The sequence below is a fragment of the Gadus chalcogrammus genome, chromosome 5 (assembly GCF_026213295.1).
Source record: "Gadus chalcogrammus isolate NIFS_2021 chromosome 5, NIFS_Gcha_1.0, whole genome shotgun sequence".
In the NCBI taxonomy this organism is placed as follows: Eukaryota; Metazoa; Chordata; class Actinopteri; order Gadiformes; family Gadidae; genus Gadus; species Gadus chalcogrammus.
In genome coordinates this window covers 4,680,715-4,696,514 of record NC_079416.1, presented here as the reverse complement: position 1 = coordinate 4,696,514, position 15,800 = coordinate 4,680,715, and the positions used below count along the sequence as shown (strand labels likewise).

Genomic DNA, 15,800 nt, shown 5'->3' with positions numbered 1-15,800 from the left:
ACATTTCAAGGAAATTACCGTATTGGAGGTGGTGGGTTTTAGTGCATTCAATTCAATGTTCATTCACCAGTTTTACTATAGTGCCTTAAATACACCCTATGAGGACTGTATTTAAGTCCTCATAAGTGCCACAATAATTTCCCATGCCATGTGGCTGAGATAGCACACAAACACCTTCATATCAAGAGCTGCCATACAAAGTATTTCATCTGTTTATTGGAGGAAAATTAAGCATAAGCCGCGAACGATATTATACAAATCAAAATGTATTGGTTTTTTTTCTCCCCATGGTTTAAGGTTACATCGAGAGTTTTTTCTATTTTGAATGAATCATCAGTTTTAATACCTACATTAATAGTAATAGTGATAATGTTTTCATTTTCCACATGATCCAGTATCACCTTTTTGGGGTCCTTTATGCATTGAAAACAATGTTAAGTTGGCTACAAATTGTAATCAATCAACATGCATTTGCTCGGGCTGCCTGCCAAAGGAAAGCCAAATGTAAAAATGTGCCCGCTGATGACGAGGCTGGTAGATGACCCGCTTCTTGTCACAGTCAGGGAGAGCTGTCCACAGCTGGATGACCTGGGTCACCTGCAGTTGAGTGAGGTAAGATGCCTCACGGAGACCTACATGGTCTCCGTGAGGCATTACACACATGTAATGCATTACATTACATTACATGCTCCATTACACCCCTGAAAAGGGGTGTAAAATCATCACCTGTGCCTTCATCCTACATAACATCTGCATGATGTACCGGCTGCCTCTTCCTGATGTTCCAGTAAGCAACGAGGTCCTGGACTTTGTCCCACCCAGCGACCCCATTCGGTCCAATGACTGCTCCATAATAAATGTATTGATTAGTAATAGTAAATGGGAAATAAAATGTAATTGAGTTTAATTTGAAATAGCAATTAATGTGTCTTACCTGAGCCTCGTCGGACAGATTGGTTTCACTGTCCAGTGCAGCCTGAGAGGTGTCAGGCAGTACTGAAGGGGCAGCGGCAGGTTGTTGTCCTCCATCACATGACCTGGACGGCAGATCATCAGGTGATGCAGGGGCCTGAGGTGGAGAAGCCTGAGGAATCTCCATCAGCGATGAGGGCAGTTGACGGGAGGGGTCATCCTCGTGGAGCACAGGAACTGTGATGTCCTCTGTGGTCTCGTCTTCAAATCCCTCATCTTGAATGTCATCATCATTGATCTCCTCCACCATTCTGGCCTCCTCCACTGGGCTCTGGAGCAATGGAGTCAGTGCTTTGCCGGTATGGCTGTACAAGTACTCCATTCCGAACAATTCACCTGCAAAAACAAAACAGAAAAAAGAGAGTATTCTTAATATTTTTAAGCAATATAGCACTCATGATCGTGGGGTCGGTGATGGATAATCCACCGATGTTGATACCTCTGGCCTCATGGATATAATATCTTTTACATTAAAGGTTAATTTGATGAATGAATAGTCTTATTTAAGAACAAATTAATTAAGTTTCTCTCTCTCATGTTGAATGAGGAATAATTTCTTGCCATTGTACACTCCCGGAGTGCGATAGCGCTCATCCCAGCATGCCCCTAGCACCTTTCGGCTGAGCTGGTCCACTGCCCTTCTCAGAGTGCTGCCGTAAGAGCGGACGGAAGGTGATCCTTTCCCGGCGTCCTCCATCCGGTCATCATTCCAGCGCATCTGCCCTTCAAGAAGATACGCCTGGAAATGCGCATCACTGGCACTGGTTCCTGAAGGATATATAAACAAAGAAGCATTTGAAATGCTATGAATAATCTGTAACATAGAATTATGTTAAAAAATAATTGTCAATACAATCAGACATACTGAGAAAAAGGGTTCTTAAACTAGGGTAGGAAAGGACCTGTAATACTACTGTAAAACAGAAACTAGTAACCAATATGTATGCCATACCTGGAATAAACCTGTTCAAGTGGAGGTGGAAGGACTCAAGCGAGGTAGAGCCACCTGTACACACCTGTAGCAGCACAGCTCCACACCGCCTTTGTTCAGGGTGCCTGTCTTTGTGTAGAGCTGGAAGTCCTTTGGGTCTTGGATACAGGCCACTTGTTTCTCCTGCTCCGGCCATATGTGCTGGATACGTTGGTACAGCAGAGGAACGCCTAGAGTGTCCTTCCCACTGTCGCTGTCGAACAGACTGATCAATGACCCAATCAGTCTAGTGGTCTCCTCCCCCCCTCTGGTCCTCCTCCTGCAGTGCCGTGCCAACTCCCTCCGCCTAATGCGAGTGGTCACCGCCTCCTCTGAGATGTGGCCAATCCTCTGTGCTGTCAGCTCACCCTCCTTGGCACGGCGAAGAGCAGCAACGTCCTCCGGATCCCACTCAAAAAGGTGCACAACGCAAAACTAGGAGTGTTGTGGAGAGGTGCATTGGGGTTGTGGAATCCAGATTCAGATGCATTGACCGCTCTGGTGGAGTCAGTGCTCCATTACACCCCTGAAAAGGGGTGTAAAATCATCACCTGTGCCTTCATCCTACATAACATCTGCATGATGTACCGGCTGCCTCTTCCTGATGTTCCAGACAACCATGAACCAGAGGGAGATGGCCCCGTCCCCGCCCCATGTAATAATGGCATTCAAGTTAGAAAAGACCTTGTGAGGAGGAGATTCATGTAAAATAAATAAATAACCATAAACAACACCTGAAAATCTATATGAGCAATTGTATTTATTATTAATTATTTACTAATACTCTTTTTTTTTTAAGCTCAAATTTGGCTTTGGCCAAGAGCAGTCTCTCTCTCTCCACCAGTAAAAGTTGCTCTTGAACTCTTCTCAGTTGCCGCACTTTCTCCAAAAGGTCTCTCTGAATGAAGATCATGTCCTCCATGCTGTGTGTCGTCACTGGTGTGGGCTGGAGGATGGACTCTGAAATTAGTTGTGACAGAGTAAGATCTTCGTCAGAATTCTGTAAGAACAAAAAGAACAGCAGAAGGTTAAATTCAATTGTAAAGCCAACAGGGGTAAATGTTAGGACTCAGATTGTGAAGAGGAGGGCTAAAGCCTTTCAATGACGGTGAGAACTGAGATTTCCATCTAGGAAATCAAATTCCAGTAACAGCCTAGGCTACTGTTTTACTGCGTTACAGCAAACAGCAATACATAACTGTACTTACACTACTTTTGTAACACATTTCTCCCAACACTGGATGGTAGGGGCAGAAAGACACTCATGCTGAAAAGTGAATTTCTCCACTCCTCTTTTGTTTGACATTGAATAGCTGGATGTGCCCAGGGGACACAGTACCTCCTCAAACTCTTCACTGTGGATGTGATGCCACCAGCTCCATGCCAACAACAGAGCAAGTTTTCCTAAACAATATCAAAATGTATGGTGTGAGTCAGTGTCTGATAGTTATAAACTTACATTTTGTTGAACTTCAAGTTCAATGTGGGGAGGTACGATGACTTGGGTGGGTGCAGCTCCAGCTTGGTTGGGAAGAACATCAAGGACCACCATAGTATCTACAGAAAAGCAACAGAATCAGGAAAATTGGGCCATTAGTTAGGTAGTAGAATGTAGGCTCTGTTCACACACAGTAGCCTACTAGCCTAAAGGCCTAAGTGAAAAAAAAGAAACTTAATCAATGGGATCAACGTAATGATCAATAGCTAACAGCTAGTGACAGTCGCTTGTGAGCTTACCTGTTCTGTATCTGCTGTAGTAGCTGCATACAGCTGTTGTATCCGCCGGGGTCTCCAGTGTCCACCCCTCCTTGAACTCCTCCTACCAGCGATTCCCCTATAACTTCCAAAATCCTCTCCTCCAAGGCGTTCCGTCCTCTGTTTCATAGAGGACATCCCTCCTCCTGTCTTCTTCATCTCCCTCGCCCTCTCAGCAGCTTTTTTTTGACGAGGGATTTTACGTCTGCCCATTTCCTTTGAATAGCACTCGCATCGCGCTCCATCTCCCCCACTGCGGACACCGATTGGGCAACTTTCGCCCATGCCCTCTTCTTATTATCTGCTGTCACTACACTATCCAACTTCCCCATTAATAATTTTCGCCTTGAAACAACCCCCTCCACCAACACCTCCAACTCCTGTTTCGAAAAGTTTTTGCTTCGCTTGGCACTGTTGTCCTCCATTTCTTCAATAATAGTAGTATAGTAACTCCACAGAATTAACGGATTATTCTCCGCGAGAACCAAAACATAAACATCAACAAAGGACAGGTAACATAGCAACGGGGCCAGCCCCCTCCGCTGCTCCAGCAACAACAAGAGCGCACGAGGATGAACATTACATGCATTCCTCTACTACGTTAACAATCGAAGAACTTCTTAAGTCAGAAAACAAAGAAGTTCAGTAAGTTTTATCTTAAGAAAATGTTTGTGAATCCGGCCCCTGGCACTTTTCCCACGCCCTTTGCCTGCTCCGACGCCGCCATGAAAAGCCTGGTCAACGGTGCCGATTGGCGCCGAAAGACTGGGTAAGCATACATTTTCTGAAAGAAAATAAGAAAAAATAACAACAAGTACCAGTAAATTCAAGTGTGTACAGTCAATTATATATTCAATTATAACAGAGGTTGCCTCAGCCAGGGCAAATGCCTAAATCATTATTTGTCTGTGTGCATTATTTTAAAGGGGAGAGGCAACCTCTACTTTTCAATAGCACCTGCTACCGAACAACACCTACATAGATTCTTTATTGTCCTTTAAGGAACGGTAATGAACAATTTACCGTTTGCAAGCTATCCGCAATGTCAACAGCAACTGATGTAGCAGAAATGTTCTCCGATGAAATTTAAATCCCCGCAATGTACAGCAAGCAGATTATTTTGCCGTTTAAATCCCCGAAACGATCCCGAAACGACGTGATTGGTTAAGAGAAAGCCCAAAGTAAGAAACGTGATTGGCTCATTTTGGGCTTTCTTTGGGCTTACTTTCCCAAAGTAAGAAACGTGATTGGCTCATTTTGGGCTTACTTTGGGCTTACTTTTGCGGAACTGGCAGAACACAGAAGTAGCGGGATCGATGATACTAGTCACCTATTGTGGTCAATTTCAGGACTTTCGCCCCGGATAGAGATTTTTTCACACATCCCACGTTGTTCACTGGAGTCAAATTAGTCTATAACAGTTGAGATAATCTTCGCTAAATGAAGTGCATACAAATCGTATCCAGGACCTCTAGGATTTATATGTAGGCTACGCATATTGAATGAGATATTGCCTCATTTGCATATAACATTTGACTTGAGATATTCTCCGCTAAATGAAGCGCATACAAAACTTTCTCAGCACCTAGACTAATATATCAATAGCCTTTTTGCTTACATTGTAAATTTTCAAATACGTTCTGTAATTGAGAAAGGTATAATTGTTTTTTGTTCTAGGGTTTCCGGATTGGTTTGCTAAGGGTTGGGTTGTACGTACTAGTAGTAGTAACTAGGGTACCAATGGGGGCAGTCTGTAGTCTTTTGCTGAAGGAAAAAGTCCTTTGCTTGTTCTAGATTTAACTTGAGCCTTGCTTTCCTTTTCCCCCCAGATTTAGCAAATAAACGGTGTATGTAACATGCCTGCAAAACCACTAAGGTCCCCGTTTTTCACTTCAGCAGTCTGGTCACCATAGGGGTTACTAAAGGAAGGGTTCAAGCCATTGGATTCCTATTAGGTTCAGTTTTTAGGGTTTGATTTCTGCCTCAAAAGTTTGGCTCCAATGGGTAAAACATTTCAAGGAAAATAACGTATTGGTGGTGGGTTTCAGTGCATTCAATTCAAAGTTCATTCACCAGTTTTACTCTAGTGCCTTAAATACACCCTATGAGGACTTTATTTAAGTCCTCATAAGTGCCACAATAATTTTCCATGCCGTGTGGCGGAGATATTCCTCAGCACACAAACACCTTCAATCAAGAGCTGCCATACAAAGTATTTCATCTGTTTATTGGAGGAAAATTGAGCACAAGTAGCGATCGATATTATACAAATCAAAATGTATTGGTTTTTTTTCTCCCCATGGTTTAAGATTCTAGAGTTGTCTCTATTTTGAATGAATAATCAGTTTTAATACATTAATAGTAATAGTGATAATGTTTTAATTTTCCATGTGATCCAGTATCACATTTTTGGGGTCCTTTATGCATTGAAAACAATGTTAAATTGTCTTTATAAAAACATACAAATTGTAATCAATTAGGCTTAATAAAAAACGACAGCATTTTCTTTTAATTTCATGGAAATATCAAAATGCTATCCATACTTATCCAGACAGATTGAAATTCAGATGGATAGACAGTACATTGCTCGGACTGGAACTTAAATGAGCACCAGAAGTCCCGGCCGGTCCCTCTCCTCCTCCTCGCCCCTGGCCATGCCTCAGCTCTGGGGCAGGCTGGTCGTATAGAGATAGGAGACGGTGCCCGCCTGGATCTGAAAGGTCTGTCCCTGGATGTGGTGGCTGCTGAGCTGCTGGCTGGTCTGGCTGATGGAGATGGGCTGGTTGCTCTGGCTGCTGACGTGGATGGCCTGGGCGTGCAGGATGGGGGGCGGCTGCAGGGTCTGCAGCTGTGGGAGGGGCCGGTGCGGTATGGGGAGGGGCTGGGGGGGTCCGTGTTGGGACTGCAGGTGCTCCATGGCCTCCTTGCTCAGGGTGATGACGTGCATTTGCTCGGGCTGCCCGCCTCGGCTGGCCTGGACCTGGCCGTCCAGCACGCCCACAGTCTGGATGTGCTGGCTCGGGTCCACCACGCCTCCGTGGCCCGTGGTGACCAGGGTCAGGTTCTGGATGTGGCTGGACGACGGCGGCTGCTGCTGCTCTCCCTCCCTGCCGATGCCGGTCGGGGGGGTGATAATGCTAATCTCCTGGGTCTGATCGCCCACAAAGTTGAGGTGGTCCACCTCGGCTGTCACCACCAGCTGGATCTCCTGCTCCCGACCGCCGGAGGGCAGCTGGTACTGCTGCAGCTGCAGGAGGTTCCGCACCTCCTCCGGGGCCTCCTCCGTCGCCGCGGTTACCGGACCCCCGGCCACCGGTGCCTCGGAGGACGGTGGCTGGTCGCCGACTGTTGAGGCGCCTGCGACGCGCTCCTTGTTGTGCGTTTTAACGTGGGTCTTCAGGTTGTCGGGGCGACTGAAGGAGGCCGAGCAGAAGGAGCAGGTGAAGGGCTGCCTCCCGGAGTGAGAGGCCACGTGACGCCTCCGGGCGCTGGAGTCGGAGAACGACTTCTTACAGAGCGGGCAGTCGTACGGCTTCTCGCCCCTGGGGAACACAGCGCTAGCGGTGAGCGTCACCGGGTGGATAGGGATTACAGGCTCAACATAGGGATGCACCAATTTATCGGCTTTACATCGGCATCAAGCGACGTTGGCCTCATGGACTGCCATCGGCTCATTGGCAAATAAGATGACATTCACACTGCTGTGTGGCCAAAAATCTTCTATTTCATGTGAGAGAAGGTCAAATTAAATGTGTACCAATGAATTTGTGCTCATTAAAGATAGTGTGATGGAGGGGTGAATACTAACAAAAGTATTCACCCAAGTGGGTGCTACAAAATTATGTTGGTTATTGAGGTCCCCCCTTCACTGTAAAGCGTCTTTGAGGGTCTAGAAAAGCGATTCCTTTATTATTATTAATAAATCAATTAAAAAAAGATTGGAATCGGCCTTCAGCCAAACTGTTATGGCTAACATAGGTATCGTTGTTGGCCAAGAATCTCACAATCTGCGCCTTCCTTATTTGAAAGTTAAAACAAAGAATGTAGACATTACCAAGCAAAAACTAAAGTAATTGTTTATTTCCCAAATTAATTATTGTATAATTTGCAAATTGCCATCTGATGCTCAACGTGCATCCCTTACCGATGAATCCTGATGTGGGTCTGCAACGTGCTCTTGGCTGTGAAACACTTTCCACAGATCTCGCAGGTGAACGGCTTCTCTCCTGGAAGGAAGAGAAGTCATGTGTTCACAAGTTCACAGTAGATGGATGATGTCAGATGAGAATTCACAGTTATTATATCAGCGAGTACTGGCACACTTTTTTTTGTAGCCAATTGTGCCTGCTGGTAAAGGTTACAGAGCAAGCGGGATACACTTCTATACAGAGATTTCAATGTAATGTGCTTTGGGTAAATGTACTAAATGTGAGACATCTGTAGTTTCATTAGGTTTTTAGTTAGTCTATATTTCAGGGCAGGCTACTTCGTAATTTGCTGATCAAACAACGACTCTATAGAAAGGTGTGTAACTCGTCTCCTGGGCAGGTATACACACAATAATTATTAATTAATTAAATTAATCAAAAACGGTATAAATGTGATGTCTGCACAAGACTACAAAGCAAATCCACTTACAATATTTTGTAATTTATACGGTTGGCTAGTACCCTTTACTCTAATACACATTTGCACTGCTATTCTGGACCACACCCGTAGTGACCAGGTGACCTGTGTGTATCCCGCCCACACCAGGTTGGACCATGTTACCTATGTGTATCCCGCCCACAGCAGGTGGGACCATGTTACCTATGTGTGTTCCGCCAACACCAGGTTGGACCATGTTACCTGTGTGTATCCCGCCCACAGCAGGTGGGACCATGTTACCTGTGTGTATCCAGATTCCCGCCCACAGCAGGTGGGACCATGTTACCTGTGTGTATCCCGCCCACAGCAGGTTGGACCATGTTACCTATGTGTGTCCCGCCAACACCAGGTTGGACCATGTTACATGCGTGTCCCGCCAAGCCCAGGTGGGACCATGTTACCTGTGTGTATCCCACCCACAGCAGGTGGGACAATGTGAACTGTGTGTTCCTTACCTGTGTGTGTTCTCAGGTGTTTCTTCAGCTGTGCCGTGTCCATGAACCTGTGATGACACAGCTCACACTCTGGCAAAGATTTACCTAGAATACAATTATTATAAAAAAATTAAATAGATTGTATACTTATTATACATATACACAATTCAAGTTAAACAGGTGAAAATAGTAGAAATCTTAACCATATGTTACCAGGGTCCAGTGCAGGGGGTTTACTTCTAACCAGTATAAACTATTGGTGAAAAAAAGCTCCTACCAGTTGAAGAACTGGTGGAACACCGATTACCAGCATAAAGAACTGGTGGGACACCTTTTACCAGTATTAAGAACTGGTGGAAGAGCTCCTACCAGTACAATTACTGGGTGAAATAGCTCACCAGTATGCACTCTGTAATGGCTCTTCAGTTGTCTCCGTTGTGTAAAGTTCTTCCCACATTTATCACAGCTGAATGACATCTGTTCTGAGGACGCAAAGCAAAGCACCCAACCGACAAGCAGACGGCGCAACCTCTAGTCAGACACTTTTTATGAAAGCGTATCATATATATAACTTCACAACACAATGCTCCCGACGCCATACCTTGGTGGAGGTTCATGTGCTCCTGGAGGGAGTGTTTGGTGGACAGGGCCTTGGAGCACACAGTGCAGACGAAGGGCTTCTGTCCCGTGTGCATGCGCTGGTGGACCAGCAGGGAGTGCTTCTGGGTGAAGGCCTTCCCACACACGGTGCACCCGAACGGCTTCTCTCCTGGAACACCAAGGTTAGGGATTAGGACGGGATTGTTGTGAAACATATATTGTTCATCTTCTTTGGGGTCGTCATAATACACCCAAATTCGAAGCGTTTCTTTTTGTGTGTGTGTGTGGGAGTGAGTCTGACAGACAGACAGACAGACAGACAGACAGACAGACAGACAGACAGACAGACAGACAGACAGACAGACAGACAGACAGACAGACAGACAGACAGACAGACAGACAGACAGACAGACAGACAGACAGACAGACAGACAGACAGACAGACAGACAGACAGACAGACAGACAGACAGACAGACAGACAGACAGACAGACAGACAGACAGACAGACAGACAGACAGACAGACAGACAGACAGACAGACAGACAGACAGACAGACAGACAGACAGACAGACAGACAGACAGACAGACAGACAGACAGACAGACAGACAGACAGACAGACAGACAGACAGACAGACAGACAGACAGACAGACAGACAGACAGACAGACAGACAGACAGACAGACAGACAGACAGACAGACAGACAGACAGACAGACAGACAGACAGACAGACAGACAGACAGACAGACAGACAGACAGACAGACAGACAGACAGACAGACAGACAGACAGACAGACAGACAGACAGACAGACAGACAGACAGACAGACAGACAGACAGACAGACAGACAGACAGACAGACAGACAGACAGACAGACAGACAGACAGACAGACAGACAGACAGACAGACAGACAGACAGACAGACAGACAGACAGACAGACAGACAGACAGACAGACAGACAGACAGACAGACAGACAGACAGACAGACAGACAGACAGACAGACAGACAGACAGACAGACAGACAGACAGACAGACAGACAGACAGACAGACAGACAGACAGACAGACAGACAGACAGACAGACAGACAGACAGACAGACAGACAGACAGACAGACAGACAGACAGACAGACAGACAGACAGACAGACAGACAGACAGACAGACAGACAGACAGACAGACAGACAGACAGACAGACAGACAGACAGACAGACAGACAGACAGACAGACAGACAGACAGACAGACAGACAGACAGACAGACAGACAGACAGACAGACAGACAGACAGACAGACAGACAGACAGACAGACAGACAGACAGACAGACAGACAGACAGACAGACAGACAGACAGACAGACAGACAGACAGACAGACAGACAGACAGACAGACAGACAGACAGACAGACAGACAGACAGACAGACAGACAGACAGACAGACAGACAGACAGACAGACAGACAGACAGACAGACAGACAGACAGACAGACAGACAGACAGACAGACAGACAGACAGACAGACAGACAGACAGACAGACAGACAGACAGACAGACAGACAGACAGACAGACAGACAGACAGACAGACAGACAGACAGACAGACAGACAGACAGACAGACAGACAGACAGACAGACAGACAGACAGACAGACAGACAGACAGACAGACAGACAGACAGACAGACAGACAGACAGACAGACAGACAGACAGACAGACAGACAGACAGACAGACAGACAGACAGACAGACAGACAGACAGACAGACAGACAGACAGACAGACAGACAGACAGACAGACAGACAGACAGACAGACAGACAGACAGACAGACAGACAGACAGACAGACAGACAGACAGACAGACAGACAGACAGACAGACAGACAGACAGACAGACAGACAGACAGACAGACAGACAGACAGACAGACAGACAGACAGACAGACAGACAGACAGACAGACAGACAGACAGACAGACAGACAGACAGAGAGAGAGAGAGAGAGAGAGAGAGAGAGAGAGAGAGAGAGAGAGAGAGAGAGAGAGAGAGAGAGAGAGAGAGAGAGAGAGAGAGAGAGAGGTGAGCCTGAAAGTACATTATTTACCCGTATGCGTCCTTAGGTGAATCTTTAAGAACATGTGGTTCTTAAACACCTTCCCACAGTCGTCGCATCGTGCTTCAGTCTCGGGGTACTTCCTCTTCCTTCCCGGTCTCCCTGGCTCTCGGGTCTCCGGAGGGATGCTGGCCACCCTGTAACCCACGTATTTTATCGGTGGTCTCACTTTGCGCTTACTATGCCGACTGCGCTCAGCCTCAGGTTGGTAATCTGCGTCGTCGGTATCTTTACGTCGCGACTCAACCGGGTTATCGTCCTCTCTGGAGCCAGCCGGTTCGTCTACGACAACCTGTCCTACATCCGCGATGTGACGTGTTACTGTCCTCTCCTTATTGGATTCCCCTTGCTGTGAGGCATGTCGTGGTACCACTGTGGCGGGGACGGAAACGACTCTCCGTGGACGCCCTCGTTTGCGCTTCGGCCGATTCAACGCCTCTGGATCTTCCGCTTCTGCGGCGTCCGCGCCGATCTCTCCATCCTCGGGCCATGCCTGCGCCGTCCAGAGGCCGGAGAGGGCCTGCACCAGTCCAGTGACGCCCAGCAGACGGGCCGCCGCCAGGAGTTGCTCAGCGGAGCTCTGTTCAACAGACACCTGAGCGCTGTAGATGAACTCTAACACCGTGGAGAAAGCCTTGGCCACCATGCCCTCCAGCGTGTAGGTGGACTGCCCTGTTGGTTCCTGTGCGTTGAACATGGAGGAGAAGTAGTCGCTGCTTGCGGCCAGAATGACCTTGTGTGCTTTAAAGTGCACATCTTCCACTATCAGTGTGATGTCGCACAGCAGCCCTCTTACTCTCAGGTCATCACATTTGCTCAGGATGCTGCCCTTATGGGACTCAGAGCAGAGGGCCACATGGGGGAGTGTTGCGTCTGGCGTCGCCCCATTCATCTCTAGTCACCAACACTCTGTTTGGAAAAGAAGAGGAAAAGCCACCTAGACAGTCATTCATAATACCAAGCGTTAGACGCGGACTACATTCCAGGGTATGGGGTGTGTGTGACTGCATAAATGTCATCGAACTGGTCAAACGAATTTTAATAAGTTAACGTCGGGTCTTTCAATGGCTTTGTAACGTTAAAGTTATGGCCTTATAGCAGATGCTATTGGGCTAAATTGTTACTAACAATACACTCGCTAGCTCGCGCCACTGACACGTAATACGCCATGTCTGACTTAGATCGGAAATAGCATAATGCAGCCATAGGTTTTCATATAAATCATAAAGGTATACTATGCTTGAGCAGCGTTACCGCAGTGGTATTTATAATACTGTGCTTTTAGGACCTTACCTTGGGTTGCTGCGAAGCGGATATTTATATATATGTTCTCGCGGTAACTGCGCAGCATGTTCTCGCGATAACTGCGCAGTCCCCGTGATTATCAACGCCTTTTTTCTTTAGGGTTTATTGGTAACATAACTGCTGTTTTCCCCAAAAGCCCTGATATGTAAAAGTTGGTGTGTTCTGCCTTTTTTAGTGTCAGTGAAAAAGGTGGTCTCTCTGGTTATTGTACTCATTACAATTAACATTGTTTATACATGCTCAACAGTTTCTGGTTGGTAACAGTATTGGCATTTCCCAGTTGGATGCTTGCCTATTTTATGCAATGAATAATTCAGAACTGCATGACCGATTCTGAAACGAGTGATTATATTTTCATCCCTACGTTTGAAGCCCACCTTCCTCCCACCACCAACGTGTCTTTGTATATTGTATAAATGTCTACCTGTTTGCCCTAATGCTCCTGCCATGTATTTTGTGCATGTATTCTGATGAAGGATTTTACTTCAGCTTTGCTCAGAGGAACCTGTAGGTCTACATGTGATATCTTGAGTGCTTGTTTGGCCAGAATATCCACCTGCTCATTTCCCTTCACACCAACATGAGCAGGAACCCAGATAAAACGTGTGAATATGCCCTTCATTTGCAGTCTGAACATTATAAGAAATACTTCTTGGATTAGATCCATTCCAGATGACGACCTTCCTTATCTAATGCTGGATAGAGCTGAAAAACTGTCAGAAGCAATAACTGTGTTGAGTATCTCCTTCTCCTCTATCCACTGTAATGCCAATATCACTGCCCACAGCTCTGTGGTGTATACAGATACATGGTCTGATACCCTTTTCTTAATGCAAGGGACGCCGGGATGAATACTGCTGCACCTGCACTCCCTTTGACTGGATCTTTGGAGCCATCTGTGAAAATGAATACTGAGTTTGTGAAATGTTGATCAAAATAGTTCTTGACTATGCGACACACTGTTGCAATGTCTGGAATTATTCTTCAATTCCAGCTGTATATTGAGGTCAACACTTGGCAAGGGGAATAACCAGGGAGGAATTGATGAGAATGAAACAGTAGAACTGTACTGTAGTTGACATAACCCAACAGTTGCTGCTTTAGCATCACCAACCCATCCAAAACTCATGAGATGAGACTCATTACGTTCCCGCAGTCTTTCAAAACGCTCTTTGCAGGATGTGTATCACAGTGCCCCTGAAGATTAACCCAGTATGCAAGCATTAACTTGATTCTTCTTATTCTCAGAGGCATTTCTCCCATCTCAACCGGCATTGCTGACACTGGAGATGTTTTAAATGAACCACCACAGATTCTCAAGGCCTGTGCTCGTAACACATCCAGTTTCTTAAGATGTATTTCTGCTGCTGACATGAAAGCTATACACCCATAATCAAACACAGATCTCATCAGTGCCAGATATATGTTTAGTAGAGATGATCTACTCGCTCCCCACTCCTGTCCTGCCAAACAAAGAAGTATATTAAAGACCTTTATGCATTTATTCTGAACCTTTGTTATGTGAGTGTTCCATAAGCTCCGTAAGCTTTTGGTCAAACCATACACCAAGAAATCTGATCGTTTTAACTTGTTCGAGGGGTTGTTCATACAGTTTTATTGATATGGCTATAATTTTATGTGGTCTAGAAAAACAGATCACCTGAGTTTTTGCCACAGACAGTTTGAATCCCCATTGTTTTGTCCATCCCTCCACTTGACCCACCGCAGCTTGAACTTTTCTTTTCACAAAAGAGACGCGTCATAGTCATTTGCATAAAGTCATTTTGAAGCCCTGGTCGCTCAACTTTGGCCGCTGGTAGCGTTGGTCGCTTTGGTCGCTTTGGTCACTCTTGCCCATAGAAAGTGAATGACTTCCGGCGATTTGGTCGCTCAATTGGCTTCTGGTGTGGACGTACCTTGGTCAACCAGAGAAAAAATTTCATTTATCATGATGTTGAACAGCAATGGACTACAAACGCTTCCTTGTGGAGTTCCATTCTCCACCAATGAACATTCTAGTATTCTGTAACTACTTTTACTTGAATTTTCCTATCAAGTAAAACATTTTAAACCCAGTAATACGCTCTACCACCAATTCCCAATGATTTCAACTTAATAAGTAGTCATTCCTTCCAGAGCATGTCATAAGCCTTTTCTACATCAAAGAAGACGGCTCCTTGTTAGTCTGTGCTTTCCTGATGTCCGATTCTAAGCACAATACTGAATCCAAATATTTCGACCCGTACGGAACACACTTTGACAAGGTGACAAAAGATCTTTACTTTCCAGGAAATACGTAAGCCTCTTTGTGACCATTCTCCCCATTATCTTGCACAAATGCGATGTTAATGCAATAGGTCTATAACTAGATGGATCTGAGGGGTCTTTCCCTGGTTTTTTAACTATAATTGCTTGTTTCCACACTGATGGAAGTTGGCCAGAATCCCAAACCCTGTTGAACAATTTTAACACTATGGATAGCCTGAATGTGTCTATGTCTATGTCTGTCATGTGTTCCAACTAGAGCTGTCAAGCGATTAAAATATTTAATCGTGATTAATCGCATTAATGTCATAGTTAACTCGCGATTGATCGCAAATTATTTTTCTATGCTAAATATCCCTTGATTTTTTTGTCCCATAATTCTTCTCATTTTAATTCTCTTATCAACATGGTGAAGTGCATCGGCTTGTCTTGTGCAAATGATTTTTTATTGATAACAACATTGGCATATACTGATCAAAACAGCACGATACAAAAAAAGAGCCTATAGTGCAATTAAACGACTGCTTTGAACAAATGTAATTTGAACATAGCAGTCAGGCTACTGCTTCTTTGTTTTGAGCCAAAGAAAAACGCCGTTAATAACGCGTTTAACTGACAGCTCTAATAAAAATCTAACTTGACGGGAGAATGTGCGCAGCCCTAAGCAAACTCTGACCCATGCTTACGCATGGTTTGGAGGAAACGGAGAATTGGCGACAAAGACGGTGTGGTGCTGAACTGAAGGCAGACTGA

General features: G+C 45.6%; 1 protein-coding gene and 1 long non-coding RNA gene across 3 annotated transcripts; both read right to left on the bottom strand.

Moving 5' to 3' along the window:
• Positions 1 to 2,801: 2,801 nt before the first annotated feature.
• Positions 2,802 to 3,745, bottom strand: LOC130382277 (uncharacterized). The gene is made up of 3 exons (XR_008895539.1): positions 3,680 to 3,745; positions 3,402 to 3,499; positions 2,802 to 2,942 (listed from the first exon to the last, which is right to left on the bottom strand). It is a non-coding gene; the product is annotated as an uncharacterized LOC130382277 (long non-coding RNA).
• Positions 3,746 to 5,903: 2,158 nt separating this feature from the next.
• zbtb24 (zinc finger and BTB domain containing 24) lies at positions 5,904 to 12,834 on the bottom strand. Of its 2 annotated transcripts, XM_056590335.1 has the most exons (7): positions 12,771 to 12,834; positions 11,469 to 12,386; positions 9,380 to 9,547; positions 9,177 to 9,260; positions 8,800 to 8,883; positions 7,842 to 7,923; positions 5,904 to 7,239 (listed from the first exon to the last, which is right to left on the bottom strand). In XM_056590335.1, exons 2-7 carry the CDS (start codon positions 12,367 to 12,369, stop codon positions 6,357 to 6,359), a joined length of 2,202 nt encoding a protein of 733 aa, XP_056446310.1. In that variant the 5' UTR covers positions 12,370 to 12,386; positions 12,771 to 12,834; the 3' UTR covers positions 5,904 to 6,356. The 2 variants fall into 2 exon arrangements, with proteins under 2 accessions (XP_056446310.1, XP_056446311.1); XM_056590336.1 differs by lacking the exon at positions 12,771 to 12,834 and having other exon boundaries at positions 11,469 to 12,763.
• Between the last annotated feature and the right edge of the window lie 2,966 nt (positions 12,835 to 15,800).

Excerpts from the sequence above, each read along its gene's own strand:
- zbtb24 (XM_056590335.1), bottom strand. The coding sequence starts at position 12,369 with ATGAATGGGGCGACGCCAGACGCAACACTCCCCCATGTGGCCCTCTGC. Across the intron at positions 8,884-9,176 it reads CCATTACAGAGTGCATACTG|GTAAATCTTTGCCAGAGTGT; the intron begins GTGAGCTATTTC and ends ATTGTATTCTAG. Across the intron at positions 7,240-7,841 it reads ACCCACATCAGGATTCATCG|GGGCGAGAAGCCGTACGACT; the intron begins GTAAGGGATGCA and ends TGTGTTCCCCAG.